We start from the raw sequence: 17,725 nt of genomic DNA, 5'->3' as shown, positions 1-17,725 counted from the left end.
AAAATCCAGGAAAAAGAGAAGACCAGAGTTTTGGGGCGGTGGTTACAAAGCAATCTGAGGGCGGATTATACAATAAAACTCGCAAGGCTACGGTAACCTAATATGAAGAATAAATGAGAAGGGTAACCTGATATCGGAAAGGAACTAGGGAGGAAGACACCATACGTCTAGTCTAAGCCCTAGTCGTAAGCAGGATTACCTACGGGCTCCCCTATCAAGAGATGAGAATCATTGGTAGAAGGGCCATTGATACCATCTTAAGGGGAGCCCATACAACTGCCCTAAACATCGCATCAACGACATCAACGGAACGTCTTTGTGCATTCGGAGTAGACAACACCTTTGAAGAGCTCAAGGAGGCGGTTTTAGTGGGTGAAAAAAACGCTTAACCACAACACGAGCGGGTAGGGATATCCTGGCGAGACTGTGGCTATGGTAGGCACTACGAACTAGTGAGAGGAAGTCCCAAATTCCGACACTTTCAAGAGAGATGTATGTAAACCAGATATTGAGGCACATGCACCACGAACGGCAGAAGAATGAGAGCCACGGTCAATGCACTGGCAAAAAAGCTATCAAAAGACCCGGAAGCGGTATACATGACATCGCGGCCTACGCCGTGCCAGGCAGGTTCGCGATTGCTGCAGTCGACAGCCAGAAGAGGCCAATCATTAGGGCTTGTTAAAGCCGAGGTAGCAGCACCCCGCCGCTGCCACCAGTTTGTTACAGACGAGGTAGCAGCATCCCACCGCTGCCACCAGTTTGTTACGGACGAGGTAGCATGGTCGTTTGCGGGAGAGAGAATTGAGGGACGTCTGAGACGAGGCTGCTGGGAAAAGACAATTAGAGGACTTTATACAGGAATATTTACAAGTGAGCTGCAGGAACGCTGCATCACGACAGCTCAACAGGAGATCATGATGACAAAAAGCTCTCGGCCGTGCCGCTGCCGCGCTTTTTAAGAGTTCTCTTCCCTAGGGTCCCTAGATGGGGGCCGGGTTTCACTGGCACCAATCACAGACGCGCACGCACTCACTCACTCCCGAGAGATCACGCCGCCGTCACCCGCTGGGAGAGGGAGAACGATGCCATCGCACAAACGCCACAATGTCCTCGAGCGGCGTTTCCCGCGCATTCCGAACGCGCGTTCACACTCGGTGTAGGTGAAACGCTCGCTCCACCGGGCAGACGGACGCGGCTTCCGTGGCAATCCAGGCGCTCACCCAACGCGCGTCTCGGGGTTTGTCGGCGTTTCGCTGCTGCCATGTCGCTGTCTTCCCCAGGACGAAGGCGAGTCGTAACAGACTGCCCCGCCGGGGGAAGGAGATCCCGATGGACAGGGGACAGCATCCGCTGTCCGGAGGGATGTCGCTTGAGGCTGGTCTCAACCGGAGTCGGTTGTCTCTCGGCGGTTCTGGAGCTCAGCGCACCCCGAAATCTTCCTTCGCATGTGCAGGTTCCCAAAGGGCACTGCAAAGTGACTCGTGCTCCGCTAGCGTTAGAACCACGCCGAAAACCCACCCGCTCAGTCCGCAAGCACGACACAATCCCCACTAAGCGATGCCAGGCTCTTTCCCTCTTACCAAGCCAATTAATTCCTGGGAGTGGTCCAGCAGCACTCAGAAAACTCCCACAGATCGGCACATTACACCACAAAGCGCATCTCAAATTTAAAACAATAAACAAAACCAATAGGCTCAAAATCCTATATCAGGAAAAAAAAACCACCAGCAAACGGCAACTATGATGCTGATTCTTGCGCTAGGGTCCTCAATTTAAGCTATTGGCATTACCTTTGAGACTCCCCTTTTTGTGATGTATTCCGATTCGTAATGAGCACAACATTTCATTCTGCATAGCAGCATACTGCCGTCACCTTGTATACCCCCGCAAAGATTCGCTCAACATCGGAGCCAAAGTCACCTTAATTTCCCAAATTCCAAAAAAAATCAAGCGACTCCAGGCGCTTATGCTAGTGGCCTAAATGGCCCGTCTGGTTAGCACTTAGCGTTTTAACGGACGCTGCTACACATGGGCACCACTAGTGCATTTTTCGAAACAATCTTTGTCAAAAGAAACGCTTTCAATACAAACAACGCGTCGGAAACCTATTCCTGCTCAAAATTTTTTTTCTGCAAAACTTTTTGGTCTGCAGGAATGGTTTAAAAAAAAGAAAAAGCAAACAGCAGAGACATCCTCGGAATCCGCTGCTAACGAGCCGCGCGGCGGCTCAAAGGGGTCGCCTATTATTCAACCGCGCCCTGCGCGGACGCACGCCAACAGTGGCTTTAGCAGCCGACAGTTCACAAAAATCGAAGGGCTTAACTCCGCTTCGACACCTGCGAGCCCCAGACGCCATGCAACTACGATTTGTTCCGCACCCCGGCCGCGCGTCATCAACATTCGAGCAGCGTCTGAACTGTTGAATGCGAGGGGATGACGGTCGCGTATGAAAGAAACGCCTACGAGGACTCCTTTCTCGATTCAACCGTGTCCTTCGACTGGAACGCGTTCCGCGGCGTTCTTCCATGCGGTAGCTGAGCGTCCTCTGCGGCCCGCTGCGAGTTTTACGCGTCCTGCTACCGTAGCGTCCCCACAATGGGACAGGTGGCTTTCGCGCTGTCTGTACGCGCCGAGCTAGTCTGGCCTTAGCGCGGTGCATGACGCATATGGAGTGCCGTGATGATAGCCTCGGGCGATTACGCTGCTGGCCGGCCTTTATCTTTACAATGCCCTCGGCCCGTACTTCGTCCGTTCTCTCGAGAGCACCCCTCGTCTTGGCTCTCCTAGTGCGTGGTCGCCTTCCTAAAACTGCCTTCGCAGAACGGCCCTGCGCGCCTCCCTTTCTCGCGGTGCCCTCAACCTCCGCATCTTCTCTGTGACGCAGCACCGAGCCGTATTTCACCCCTAAGTTCGAATTATCGGCTCGTGCTTTCGGTGAGTCACCGCAGGTCGCAATAGCTAGCTGTCCCGACAGCACTTTACCTCCTGCTGAGCATAACTTGCTCTCCTGAGGCTTGCTAATCGATCCTACTATCCTAACGCTCTTGGCCGGAACTTGAACTATGCGACGCTGTTCGGCTAACGTAGCGTTATTGTCCTGGGTACTACCTTCTCGATCGCAGCAATCAGCCTCCTTCCCTGAAAGTGCATGCTTCTCTGGGCTCAAAACGAACGCATTGCCCCTTTCCTTATTTTTAGCAGTGCCTACATTATCCCCCGAGCCCTCACGGCTGGCGGATCTGCACTCTTCCTCGTTGCTAGCCTTAGTGCCTACATTATCCCCCAAGCCCTCACGGCTTGTGGATCTGCACTCTTCGCTAGCTTTTCGACCGAACTCCTCGGTCTTCGATGCCGAAGTGGCCTTTCTTTCCTGGACCAAACCTGTCCTATGCCGCCACTTCTGCACAGCACTCGTGTCATCCGGCGACTGAGCGGAGCTTCTAACTCGGTCCCTGACACTATCGCGGTGTAGCTTACCACAGTCAATTTGGCCTTCCAAATATGCCTCCGCGGGAATACGAAAGTATCGGAGGAGCGCACTTTTGGTTATCGCATAGTTGTGGGCATCCTCGTCAGACAACCTCGCCCAGACATTACAAGGTTCACATGGGAGAAATCCCATCAACACAGATGGCCAATAACTCTGGTCAAGCTGCTCCTCCATGCAAATTCTCTCAAAATTTTCCAGAAAAGTTCTGAAATCTTCGTCTTTTCTGAAAACACTTAAGCGAGATCGCGTTCTAATACTTCTGAGCGTGTTAAGTTCACGCGTGAGTTCCCGCATCTCTCTTTCGTATTCCTGTTGCCGCTGCTCTCTTTCGCGTTCCTGTTCCTGCAGCTGTCTTTCGCGTTCCTGTCGCCGCTGCTCTCTTTCGCGTTCCTGTTCCTTTTTCGTTGCCAATTCCCTCTCCTCAATGGTCTCAAGGCATTCCGCAAGCTCGTCATCTTCAGCCTCTAACGCAAGAATAGCCTTCAGCAGTTCTGGTTTTCTGAGTTTGTCTGATACCTCCAGACCCAACTCTTTCGCAAGCTCCAGTAACTTTGGTTTGCGCAGCGTCTTCAAATCCATGGCTGCTCCGAGTGCTGCTTCTCTACTGTCCGCTATTGTCTTGCTGCAACTAACCCAGCAGCAACGACAACCCAATTACCAGCTCTGTTCCTGACACTAACAAAAGCCTGGCAAAACTCAGCAGAAGAAAGTCCCGCACTCACCAAACCTCGCAGCCAAGAATCCAGCGCAGTCGGTCCGCTGCAGGCAACCAGTCATCACAAAGGGCTGTTGCACTGCCTCCGACTCGTCGTTCTGCTGCTCAGCGTCCCGTTGTCCGCAACTCTCCGCTGGCGTCCGATGTTTCCATCAGCCTCGCAGCCAAGAATCCAGCGCAGTCGTTCTGCTGCAGGCAACCAGTCATCACACAGGGCTGTTGCACTGCCCCCGACTCGCCGTTCTGCTGCTCAGCGTCCCGTTGTCCGCAACTCTCCGCTGGCGTCCGATGTTTCGCGTCCCACCGTCCTCAACTCTCCGCTGGCGTCCGATGTTTCGCATCCCACCGCTGCCAACCAGTTTGTTAAGGACGAGGTAGCAGCATCCCACCGCTGCCACCAGTTTGTTAAGGACGAGGTAGCAGCATCCCACCGCTGCCACCAGTTTGTTAAGGACGAGGTAGCAGCATCCCACCGCTGCCACCAGTTTGTTAAGGACGAGGTAGCATGGTCGTGTGCCGGAGAGAGAATTGAGGGACGTCTGAGACGAGGCTGCTGGGAAAAGACAATTAGAGGACTTTATACAGGAATATTTACAAGTGAGCTGCAGGAACGCTGCATCACGACAGCTCAACAGGAGATCATGATGACAAAAAGCTCTCGGCCGTGCCGCTGCCGCGCTTTTTAAGAGTTCTCTTCCCTAGGGTCCCTAGATGGGGGCCGGGTTTCACTGGCACCAATCACAGACGCGCACGCACTCACTCACTCCCGAGAGACCACGCCGCCGTCACCCGCTGGGAGAGGGAGAACGATGCCATCGGACAAACGCCACAATGTCCTCGAGCGGCGTTTCCCGCGCATTCCGAACGCGCGTTCACACTCGGTGTACGGGAAACGCTCGCTCCACCGGGCAGACGGACGCGGCTTCCGTGGCAATCCAGGCGCTCACCCAACGCGCGTCTCGGGGTTTGTCGGCGTTTCGCTGCTGCCATGTCGCTGTCTTCCCCAGGACGAAGGCGAGTCGTAACAGGCTTCAATCTATGCCAAAGATCCTGCGGAAGCGGAAACACTGGCCATAGCCATCACCATTAAAACCCAAGATCAAGAGGGGAAATCATCGCACATAGTGACTGACTCCCAACAATCCTGTAGAGACTACCTTGCTGGAAGACCTCACGGAAGAGCCAGCACACTATTAACTGCACTCTCACATTCACACAGAATAACATGGAAACCTGGCCACGAATGCCTAGCTGGAAACAATGTAGCGAATCATCTAGCCCGAGCTCTAACAAACCGGGAGGACCCGCTTCCCTACCCCACTCCGCTCCTAGGACCGTATGTTGACAGGCTCGAACACCTTAGGCTATAAAGAAGACAATTCTCACCGACCACCACACAAACAACTGTTCTCCTCTGATGCCACTGGGTGGAGGAGAATACAAACAAACACATATCCAAGTCTTTACATTTTACACAAGATCAAACCAACACAATACCCGTTACTATCCTTTTTGCGGAGCAAGCCCCACGCTGTGCCATACATCTTGGCAATACCACGACAAACCGGACAAAAAGTTAATAGTGCCACACCCGACACACACACGAGAAGTGGTAGGAAGCCCTCACCAGTGACAACCTGGACTCGCAAGCCTGGATCATCTAACCAGTCCGCAAGTCAGCTGCCGCCAGCGGAGCCCTGGACTAGCGGCCCCAACCATCCGGCTCCTGCGAATTAATCTATGCTAACTAAAAGTTTTTAGTAGGGTACAGAGCTGGGCCAATTGGTACGTAGTTTTAAAGGCGCACACACAGAGAGGAATACATGACGACACTGGACCTGTGTCCCACTCTGTGTCTGCGCCCTTCCGCAGTTTTTTCTTTCGAATTAAAAGTTTTCTCTATCTCTTCAACAGGGGGCACGAGCACTTTACCGGGCATTTCTAGCACAAGGAGGCGCTAACCACTCGCAGTTGCACGCACTCCTCGAGGGAATTTTCCAGAAGAAGAGAAAGACAGACACGATGGAGCCTCAGCCTACGGAAGAAGACCTACTTTCGCCCCTTGGCGGCGGTCCGCCAGCGTCTCGGACTTCACTTTGCCGGGGCAAAGAGCTACTCTCAGCCGGCACCGGCCTTGGCTGCTTCTGCGGAGCCTCTCTGGCAGCGGCCACCGCTGCGCTGCTCTTGATCACCATCCATGGAGCTGCCACGCGGGACGAGAGGAACGGCACTGGACCTCGGTTCTGCTGCTCCAGCGAGGCAGGCAGGCTGTTCGCCGTCATCGACAAGCACGAGTCGCCCTGCAGTGACTTCTTCGCGTACATCTGCAAAAACGCCATCAGACACGGCATCGTGCAGCAAGACGTGGCCAACGACATGCTGGTGAGCTTTCGCGCGGACATCCTGCTAATTTTAATAACGAAAATCTGCTAACCTGCATTTGCATTTTGCTGGTTTCGCCTGCCGGCGAGTCTGAAACTGTTTTAAATGGCGAATTTCGCTAATAACTTTTGAATGTAACCTAAATGGTCACTCAAGTCGAGAGAATTGTAAACGATTTAATAATCATCATCATCATCAGCCTGACTACGTCGACTTCTGGGCAAAGGCCTTTCCCAAGTCTCTTCAATTAACTCTGTCCTTTGTCAGTTGCGGCCAGCCCATCTCCGCGGACTTGATTGTGTGGTGACCCTTTCCGGCACAAACTAAGGCTGTTAAATATAAAGAATCGATGTCCTGAGGCCAGTATGTGGCGGTGAAGGATAATTCATCAGAAAATAATATTCTGTCGGTTCTCTATCAGTTTTTTTGTATCATTATAAATGGAATCAGAGGAGGAACTTAATGCGTTCAAATGGCTTAGTCGAGTGATTCCTATGAATATTTAATATCTGCTTTGAAACAGCTCTTGTCATTGCTGAACTACAGCTTGTGTGTCAGTTTTTATCAAGCATATGCGATAATGATATGACGCATAGCTTCTGCCTGCGATGTTATTTTTCAGTTGCGTGAAGGTCAGTGTCCGGTCCTACGCAAGAGGAATTCTTGAGTTCATTGAACAAAAGCATTGCTTCTTTTGGGAGACGGTGTGCAAGAAGCAGGGCGACTGCGATCTCATTTTGAAGATTTAAAGCCTCGAGCGCACAGCATCCTTTTGCATTTTCTGAAAATGTAGAATTCGAAATACTCAAAAGAGAGAAATATTCATTAGTTGAAGGTGCTTCTTGCAGGCGGTGCACGAAATCGATTTTTATATGATTACTCTTTTGGTCGCTCAGCACGAACTATTTTACGAGTTGGTCCACTTCTCAAAAATTGAAAGGAGGATTGCTAGTGGTAGTGAGAAATTTAAATAAATCATTGCACAGGTTTTGACTCTCTGTTGGGGCCTTTGAAATCGTTTCAGGTATAACCGCACAGTAGAAGTCCATGTTTAAGAGACAGTTGAAAATGAAGGGAAGTAAACTGTTGAACAATTAATGTATGCCAAACCAACTAAAATTATCTTGGCATACTCACTAGGAGGTAACATGTCTCTTTTATTCACATTGCAATACATGAGCGGAGATATCCAGGTCTCACTCTCTTCTGGCGGGTTTTAGCCAAATTTGGAACGAGTACTGTCCACCTCCAGAGGGTTCTTCGGGGTCCTTACTTATGACATGGGGAAAATTTAAAAAAAAAAATATCAACGCACACTTAAATTCATACACAAAAAGACTTACTCTCTTGCACGCTTGAAGGAAACATAAAGGAGTCGTGGCAATGAAAGAAAAACATAGCTATTAATTTTTGACCAACATTCGCAAAGTAGTGTCTCCATCCTGCCGTAGTGCGCCTGTTTATTAGGATCAAAACACTAAAGCAAAAGCTTTCATTCTGGGCGGTGCTAGAACCCGAAAAATTGCTTGGTTTTCAGTTGAAGATTGAATAATGCTGCTATCTTTAAAGACAAGCTAAGCAGCCCTAATGAATTACATTGTGTTCAAGCGAAGCCTGTTGATCAAAGAACAAAAAAAGGTGTGGTTTAGCTTTTGTTAAACCTGGTTGGTTGCGCAAGCAGTGCAGTATTATGCTTGGTCGCACACAGTCGTGCTGATTGTTTGCTTGTTTAGCGTGGGCATCCTTGGTTTTCATCCGCTTTTCAAGATATTCGGCCCGTTGTTCTTCTGTTTCCTCCGCACGTCTTCGTCTCCTAGCTTCATTCCGTATAGCATGGCTGGACTCACATTCTGAACTTGAAGTGGCTTGCTTAGCTGCTTCTGATTCTCGTCGTTTTCGCAAACGTTCTTCTCATTGTTCCTCTGTTTCATGGGCACGTTGTTTCCGCTTGGCATCATTCCGTTTAGCTTGCCTAACCTCAGCTTCTGAACTCGATAGAGCTCGTCTAGCTGCTTCGGCTTCTCGTAGTTTCCGCAGTCGTTCTTCTCGTTGCTATTCCGCTTTTTGGGCACGTTGTAACCTCTTTCTTGCATTCTTCCTAGCTTGCTTGGCTGTCGCCTTAGAGTTACTGTGCAGAAGCAGTAGATCAACTAGATTCAGATACAGACTCTTCGTCGGTGACTTCCATGGCGAGACTCCTCGAGGAACGCGCGCACGACCGGCTCCTCTTGGCTGCGGTGGAGAGAGCAAGCTGACGTTACACATCGCCATAGCAACGGAGAGGCTGACGTCACACCATCTGTTAGGTGCGGCGTCAGCTCCTCGAGGAGCAGGGGCGTCCACGGACCACGGGACGAACGGTTAGACCTGGCGTATTATTGCTTTCGCAATAAAACTTTTTGCCATGATAAAAGGTCTGCTAAAGCCCACTTTACATTATATTAGCTGCAGAAGTTGTAGTAGAAGCTTGTTCGGGTGTAATAAACAAGACACCTAAGGTTCTTGTTTGTGCAGTATTCTCACGACATTCTTGGCTCCGAAGTTTGGACGGGATCACTAGGAGATTCGTTACGCAGTGAATAGGAAGCGAAGTTGTCTGCTCGTTTCAGCAACTATCTCAGCGGTGCACTTCTCTATGCTTACTCGATCCAAGCAACAAGTTTAGGCTGACGACGGCCTCCGTCGGCCGCCAACGTTGGCCCAGGGTGTGCCAAGAAGGTTGGAGATTCCGTGGCCCCACGTTTGCCGACGTCCATCCCTACTCTATGTACGCTTAAGCGTTTGAACCTGTGTATTGCGCATCACTTCAGTCTGTGCGCCCTCTGCACGGCACATAGCAGAGTTGAGTGCCACACTCCAACATATAGCGGTCATTTCGTACGCTGTCTGGATACCAACTGCTTTTAATAGCAGGTGAACGCGTCCGGTTTCAGTTGCACCAAGGGACAACTGCTTCGTTTCTTTATCCAGTTCAGGCATGGTGAAAGTGTGATTGGCGTTAACGTTATAATTATAGAAGGAGTAAGCGCAACCCTCGTCAAAACTGAAAGACCACTGGGTTTCCTGTTGGGCCATGTGGTGTGAATTGGGCATCGGCAGTTTTGAGAAGCCTTGAGGCGAAGAAGCACTAGTCCTCTCTCCTCTGTCCTGCAACGTGGGACTTCGCGGATTCTGCGAGAACATCAGCCATGGCGCTTCCTAACAAAGACATGAACGATCAATATAAACTATGTAATGCATTGCCAGTCCGCGAATAGAACATCGCTCGGTACGTTTAGTACCCCGAAAGATTGCCGTTGTTGCATGTTGTGCTTCATGGGATATATGTTAATATGTAAAACACTCTCCGCGTCGGCTTTGCCTTACTTTATCGCCGCTTGGACATCGAACCCACACAAAACAATCCCTAAAGATGGGGATCGGCACTCCGTGGTACTATTCGCACCTTGGTTCAACGACACGACTGTCAATGCTCCGTAGTACGACGAAAATGACCGTTGTGAACAAATTTCATTATGCGTCTTTAATTATATGCTTGGTCCTTGTCCTGTTGTGCAATTTCGCAGGAGGATATCGCCTCCAACATCATCAAAGGAACACAAAACTACGGCAGCCCGGCTGCGGCAGCACTTCACGCTCTCTACACATCGTGCCTCAATGAGGTTTGGCGCCAAGATCAGCGAGCCAGAGATGTCACGACGATCGTGCTGGAAATCGCCAACACCTCCAGCCGAATGAGTGGCGCAGATTTGCTACGTTTCGCCCTCGCGGTGGATAGGCTATACCACCTCAAGTTTATTTTCACTTTAATCAGCCAAACCACTAAAACACAAGGGTTCGTGTTAAAAAGGAGGCTACTCCGGACCACTGAATACAAAGCATTTTGCGACGATTCCTGCTACATCACTGCTCTCTCCATCCTGAGCGCGCATTTCGGCACTAACTACACCCGGAAGGACGTGTCCGCGTGGGAAAAAAAATTTCCACTTGACAAAAAAAGAACTGGTTCGTTGTCTTTAGAAGAGATGAGCGGCATCTTCGGCGGTCTGAAAGCGTCGCAGCTGCGGGACATATTTCTCGAGTTTCTGATCGATATTGACCAAGTTGGGGAATTTCAGACGATCTCCAAGGCTGCTTTCTCTACGGACGTACGCCTCTTGAGGAGCGACCAGCCGTTGTCCTTATGCTACATGCTACTTGTTGTCGCCCTGGATGCCATGAGCTACATTCAAAGGGGCAACACATTGAAATCGCCAACAGTGCGTAGCAAGGAAGTCTGTAACGACCACGTGTTCCAGAGTGGCCAGCTATGGCGGGTGACGTATGTAGCGGCCCTCGCGAGTCCCGCGAAAGACCAGCAGCTGCATAAGATCTTCGAGGAGACTCGAAGAAGATTCGCGGAATACGCCCCTATCCTGCGGCTCATTGCGGCGCCAAATGACACGGAGCACTTCCGGGCGATGGTCGGCAACTTTACTCTGAAGCTACCCGGCGACCTGGTGTTCCAGGAGCCGGCCGTTCCTCAAATGTCAAAGCAAGGATTCGCACGAAACCTGTTCTTGGCGCACAACTTCGAGTTCGACGCTAAAAAGGCAAATGCGAAACGAGGGTTCCCCTGGATTCGAGACGACAATGAGCACAGAGCCAACAACCGTCTGTACTTTTTGAACAAGTCCACCCTGTACGTGTCGTCTTCGGGCTACGGCTGGCTGAGTTCGGGCACCCTCGATCCACTTCTTGCGGACGCCGCGGTCATATCGAGTCGTATGGCAGCTTTGATGTGGAGCAACGTGCGGAGACCGGCGCGCTGGTCTCGAGAAACAATGGCGGCGTTCAAAGAGTTCAGGTAATGTATATCACTATGTTGTGAACGAGCCAAAAAAACCAAGCCCTCACGAAAGAACGTGGCCTAATCTGTTGCAAGCATTTTCGGTTAAGATCATAGTTTACTGTGAGCTGAAGGTTCCGCTATGCCCAGCACAGCAGCTACCGACCGCGGGTTTATTTCACAGGTGCAAATGCAAAGTATTCCGGCGAGGTCATCTTAAGGCGCTTGCTGTACCCTTTAGCAATGTGGGAGCCTAAAGTGACTGAATTTAATTTCTTTTTTTGGGTCTAAGGTACGAAAATTATTATTATGTACAACAGCCTCCGCTGCTCTCATGCCATGAAATCCATAATTATGGGTCTGCGTAATATGAAGTCTCTGGTTAAATGCTTCCCGTTCACATCACGCTTTAAAAATAACCTGGCGCTTTACGCAACCAGTCATTCTTAAAGTAATTGTTGGTAGCGTGTAGTTGTTTCGCCCGCAAATTAACGCTGTGATTAATAGTTTCACGCTAGGCTTAGAGAATGCTCTGAGTTGTCTCAGTACTGCCGTCACCATATTCCGCAATCAACCTTAAAAAAAAAGTTCACTCCTAATTCACCTAACTTTAGTTGGCCGTTTTCTTTAAAATGTTGCAGTAGACATTAGGATACACGGCCGATCATGGCAGCGGCTTAACCAGAAATATTTTTCGGGGGCTCTGATGTGCCACCGTTAAAAAATTAAAAGAAAGACAGCATGCATCCCAAAAATATCTTAGTCATTTTTCTGCTGCAATAAAGCCGAAGGGTTAGTTGTTTCATTCACTGTTACATCCGCCTTAGGTGCTTCTGCGCCATTAGACTAAACATAACCAGTAACTTGTCCCGTGTACATGTCACATCACATTCATCAGCGTCACAAAGTTGGAATGAAAAAAAAATCACACCATATCTACAATTTAGTCTTTACTAACACGTGGATCACGTGAATGGAACCTTCCCGGAGAAATTCTCGACATAAGTGATAACGAGCATTTTCGGACCGCACTAGCATAATTAACAGGAGGATGAAACTGTTTTGTAACAGTTATTTCATTACTTTATGTATCGTGTTATTTGTAACCACTCCTCTCGAATGCGTTTGGCCCTGAGCGTTCAATAAATAAAGTATTCAGGTTCTAATGAGTCTTTAAAAAATATTTAGACATGTTGTTTCAGCTTTAATAAAGTCTGTTTGGAAACATTCTTTATTGCTGAGAACCTAAATGTTAAGTACGTAGCACTATAGGCAGGAAGCTCGGCTATTATAAACTGAACGAGGGACAAGATACCAGAAAGAATGTACAAAAATGCACTAGTAAAATGAATTCAGTACTGTAGCATGCCGATATAACAATTATACTCCGCGCAAATAGAGAAGGAGCGCACTCGTAGTACCTTTTCTGAAACTTTGAAAACCACCAACAGGTTCTAGGAGTTATAGGCCGATGGCCTTCACCAGCTGTACAGCAAAATCATAGGAAAGTGCTGTGGACATATGACTAAGCTAGACTAAGCTAGACTAAGGGTGCGTAGAATATGGTTCAGCAAGAGCATCCTACTTGAAAGCATTAGACCCTGTCCGTTATCTTTATTATCTGGCGCATTTAGAACATTGCCGGTAGCCAGCCTTTACGTTGACGCTAATGAGCCCGCTTTATAGGATCGAAGAGTGGCACTTGCATGTATTTACGTCCTAAAAATGCGTTCTTTCACGAAATATCTCTGGCATCCCATTGCCACCAGGTGCCCATGCAAAAGACTATTCAACAGCAAACCACATTTTATCAGTCGATTAGTACTGTGCTTCGAAGATCAATGCGAAGAGTTGGAAGTACTAGATTCTGTACTTAACATTGTTGTACACACACTGACACATTTACACAAAACGCAAAACCCAGAGGAGCATATACTGCACGAATTTGCACTGAAAGAACAATGTGACACCTACACTGCATTTTATACTGTGGCTCAAAAAAAGAAATACATATTAGAGGCGAAGTAGCTCATGACAAAAATAAAAAAAATGATACGGCGGCCACAGTTTGCATCGCTTTTTATTTCCGAGGGTTAGGCTATCTTCACAGATGTAGAATAAATAGTAAAACAACATCAAAATCAGCATTGTCTACACTGATTCTCTGAGTATGCTCAAAGCTCTTCAATCTAGAAATGCTGCTAAACCTATGCTAGGAAACATTTTACATGCTACAGTTTGTCACAACATTAAACCATAACATTGAATTCTAATAGGCCCCAGCTGTGTCGGGATGGTAGGAAATGAAAAACCAGATGCGTGCTAAGCACATGCATGATACATGCTCAGCACATAAATGTGAAACACGTTAAACACGTAACTAACTGTTAGTTAGTCATGAGAGAAGGCAACATCCACAGAAACCAAGTTGCTCAGGGGATTTCAATTAATTAATTTATTTTCTGCTGTTGTTCAATTTAGAATAACACTGAATATGTTATGGCTTAAAGCTGATTGATTAGAAAAGCAGAAGAAAAAACAACCACATGCCGCCGGCGGGATCCGAGCCCACGACCTCCGAATTACGCGTCCGGTGCTCTACCGCTGAGCTACGGCGACGGCTGTCAAATCTTCTGCTTTCGGGGGTATTTATGTTTACAAATAACCTAACCTTTGAGAGAGTTCAGCAGCGCCACCCACGTTCTTAAGCGGCGGACGTAGCACGTCCCGAGTTACCGCTGATGTGACGTAGAACGTCATCGAACGGCGAGGGTGGAAGCTGTGTGAGAACCCTCTTATGCTTCCTATGGCGTCAAGGCTGCCAGAGGAAGCAGAGAGTTAGTTACATGTTTCACATTTATGTTTTCAGCAATAAATAATGATTCCAAACAGACTTTATTGAAGCTGAAATAATGTGTTTTAAGTATTTCTTTGCGGTGCGCAAATAACCGGGATAATATCTTTTGTTAGTCAGTTAGTTATTTAGTTAGTTAAACTAACAAACTAACTAAATGACTGATAATGATTCCAAACAGACTTTATAAAATCCGAAACAATGTGTTTTAAGTATTTCTTTGCGGTGCTCATGTAACCTGGATAATTTCTTTATTTAGTTAGTCAGTTAGTTATTTAGTTAGCTAGTTAAACTAACTAGCTAACTAACTGACTGACTAACTGACTACCTATATCCAGGTTACATGCGCACCGCAAAGAAATACTTAAAACACATTGTTTCGGCTTTAATAAAGGCTGTTTGGAATCATTATTTATTGCTTAAGACAAAAATGTGAAACACGTAGCTTTATAAGCAGGAAGCTCGACTATTATATACTAAATGCGGGACCAGTTAACCGAAAGAATGTACAAAAATTACAAAAATGCCCCGAAAAAAAGAATTCACTACTTTATCACGTGGATATACCCATTCTCCGCGCAAATAGATAAGACAGGCCCTTATATCAAAACCTTTGGCTGCGGCTACTTAAATGCAGGCAGTGCGAGGCGCGCTCATCACCCGCAATGGACCCCAAAGGCGCGGTCGAAATGGAGGCGTTGAAGATGGGTCTGCGCATCGCCGCCGCAGTCGGGTCAGCGCCAGCTGAGCCTGCAAGAGGCGTCGCACCTGCGTCGCCAAGACCCAGCTGGTACACAATGCGACCTGCCTTCAGTGTCCGCTGGATGTCCGAGGCGCAGTTTTTCTACGCCCGCTACGCCTATTACAGCTGCAGTGGCACATTTGACGCCACGCTTTTGGTGAACGTGCCACTGTGGCGAAACGCTGACTTTGCCAGGGCGTACCACTGCCCGCCTAGCACGGAGGCCGGTGAACCGAATCAATGCGAGAACGTTACGCTACCTCACGGCTGATGCAGCGATGTGTATTTGTGTGCGGAGACGGCTGCCTGGTGATATGTTTTTGTATGATTTTTGCTTTTTGATTTGTGTGTTCCCTCTTGCGATACCTGTCGACCAGTTGGCTTCGTAGCTATGAGACGTTGCTCTCAATACTCCACACCAGCCGATCATCTAAGCATTTTTAAAAAATTATGTATGACTCTTGCTGACCCTTATCTGGTATGAACATTTGTGTGTTAACTCATATCTATTATCTTCACAAAGAACTGTGAGAACAGCGCGGTACTTTTTCGGCGTGCCTTCTGAGATATTCGCGAGAACGACGTGCCTGGGCGATAAAGCCCTGCCACTATTGGCCCAGCATATAAAAGCTCAGGAAATGATGTAAAAAAAAGCACAACGCAACAAAGCTAAACATTGATGCGTCATAAATTTTCCTGCTTCGAATTCTATGAAGTATCCTTTACAAATGTTATTTAAGGGTGCGCAAATAGTATTTTTTAGAAATCTAAGTGCCGTTTTTCCGCCGCATCGAGTAAAAAATTAAGCAAAAAATCGAAAACGAATCGCGTTGTATTAAATAGAAATCGTATAAGAATCAAATTTTTTCTAGGGTATTCGCTACTTGTGCGATATTCGTAAAAAAACTAATATCTTGCGATAGATAAAGGCAGTGGCGGCGTTGTTCACCGATTCTGTATCCTAAGGACTTTTCGTTATCACTGTCAAAATACTCAACACTGATCACTACTTTACTCTACTCGATGATAGCTTTATCTTCGCAACGAAGAGGAGGCTGCGCAGGCGTAGTGGTCGCAAGTCTGCCATTTCTCCAAATAGAACGCACGGTAATGCTTCTTGACGAATACCGCGTTACTCAGCGTTCTAGCCGTTTCTCTTGTCTCTGGTGCATCTGGTGTTTCGAAGGTTCTGGTAACAAGACGAACAAAGGAAATATATTGTAAACAAAAAAATATTTTCCTTTGCTTCTTAACCGTTAAAAATTGGCAGTTGAATAAGAAAGATGCCCTCAGTTACAAATATTTACTCTACACTTTCATGCTTTAGCTTTTTTACCCAATTTTCATAGGAATTCATGTGAGCGTTGGAGACGGTGCCCCAACTCCTCTATTTACAGCGCGATATCAGTGCGCTTTAAAGGACCGCAAGTGGTTAAAATTATCCGGAGTCCTCCGCTACGGCGTTCCTCATAGCCTGAGTTGCTTTTGGACGTTAAACCCCATAAACCTAACGCAACAAAACCAGACTCCTCTATCTTGACTGTAGGGGTGATAAAGTTGTACTCATCAGTGCAGGAAATGCGTTCATCAGCATAGACAAGCACTGTTGACTTGAATGCCCAAGACAGTAACACCCTGGATATTACTTTTAGAGAACACTCAAACGAAGCGGGTATAGATAATTGCAAATAGTAAGGATGAAAAAGGAAAGTCTTGCTTCACGGACGACCGCATAGGAATGAGCTCGGAGGGATGGCCGTTAATAAGCTGAGTGAATGAAACATTTGCAGTTGAGTTGCATTTTTTTAGTAACCTGATTTTCAAAATTAGACCACTTCAAATCAGCAACAATGAATGAATGGCGGACACGATAAATGGCTTCGAAAGGATGATTTGGAGGAAAGCAAGCTGTTCATGAGGTGAGAAGCAATGATAAAAAAATGTTCCAGTAACGTGTGCATTACTTTCAATGAAACGGCCCATGAGACCGCACTTTTAGCGGGGCGAATGAGAACTGACATTCTGCTTTGTGGAAGATTTAATGAAACTTAAGTGGAAAGTTTGCAGTCCACATTTGCCAACGTGATGGGCCTGTAGCATTCCACAGCGCGCACTTTTTCTTCGAGACAGTTCTTTGGGATTAAGAATTCGGATTTAGCAATAGTGTAACAGAGCGCACCATCTTTCATCCATCTTGCAAAAGAAATAGCCTATTTTATTGTTTTATGGGCTGCGCGAAACGGCCAGCAATGATTTTCTTCTCTTGGCGTCTATGTTGTTTTATCTTGTCGTGTTTTCATTCTCTTTCCTTCTTCTGTATGTCTTCGGAGCTGGAGAAATAAGACAATGAGTTGTTGGCTTGGTGTCTTGTGTACTGTTTTCTGGTCCTCTTTATAACATTCTGTTTGCATGCTTGAAAACACACTGAGCAGAGAGGACACAATCAACGATAAGAAGTCTTGTGCTAAAAGAAGGACTTTTCGAAGGTAGTCTTCTCCGCTTAGAAGAGGACGTACGGCGCGATAGAGCTGCGACAAGTTTGAAGACTTCTTTGATCTGCAGCACAAAAACATCCAAGAGGAAAGAACATTTTTGGAAAGTTGATTCACACGCTGCTAACCGACCTCTAGAACCTGCTTCTTGTCGCGCTGAACGAAGCCGGCGACCTCAACGTATCTCAGCGTAAAAGATGCATAGGAGACATAACTGCA

At 47.7% G+C, this 17,725-nt stretch overlaps 1 protein-coding gene across 1 annotated transcript; it reads left to right on the top strand.

Moving 5' to 3' along the window:
• Positions 1 to 6,230: 6,230 nt before the first annotated feature.
• On the top strand, positions 6,231 to 15,285 carry LOC149328173 (uncharacterized). Its single transcript, XM_089560241.1, has 3 exons — positions 6,231 to 6,590; positions 10,157 to 11,436; positions 14,910 to 15,285. The coding sequence occupies exons 1-3, from the start codon at positions 6,231 to 6,233 to the stop codon at positions 15,283 to 15,285; spliced, it is 2,016 nt and encodes a 671-aa protein (XP_089416367.1).
• The last annotated feature ends 2,440 nt before the right edge of the window (positions 15,286 to 17,725 follow it).

The sequence above is a fragment of the Amblyomma mixtum genome, chromosome 9 (assembly GCF_055824585.1).
Source record: "Amblyomma mixtum isolate Tamu chromosome 9, ASM5582458v1, whole genome shotgun sequence".
Taxonomy (NCBI): domain Eukaryota; kingdom Metazoa; phylum Arthropoda; class Arachnida; order Ixodida; family Ixodidae; genus Amblyomma; species Amblyomma mixtum.
This window is presented reverse-complemented; position numbering and strand designations above follow the sequence as displayed.

What these genes read in the sequence shown, in the direction of transcription:
- LOC149328173 (XM_089560241.1), top strand. Translation starts at nt 6,231, where the DNA reads ATGGAGCCTCAGCCTACGGAAGAAGACCTACTTTCGCCCCTTGGCGGC. An exon ending in ACGTGGCCAACGACATGCTG is followed by an intron (nt 6,591 to 10,156) that starts GTGAGCTTTCGC and finishes GCAATTTCGCAG; the next exon opens with GAGGATATCGCCTCCAACAT. An exon ending in GCGGCGTTCAAAGAGTTCAG is followed by an intron (nt 11,437 to 14,909) that starts GTAATGTATATC and finishes ACTTAAATGCAG; the next exon opens with GCAGTGCGAGGCGCGCTCAT.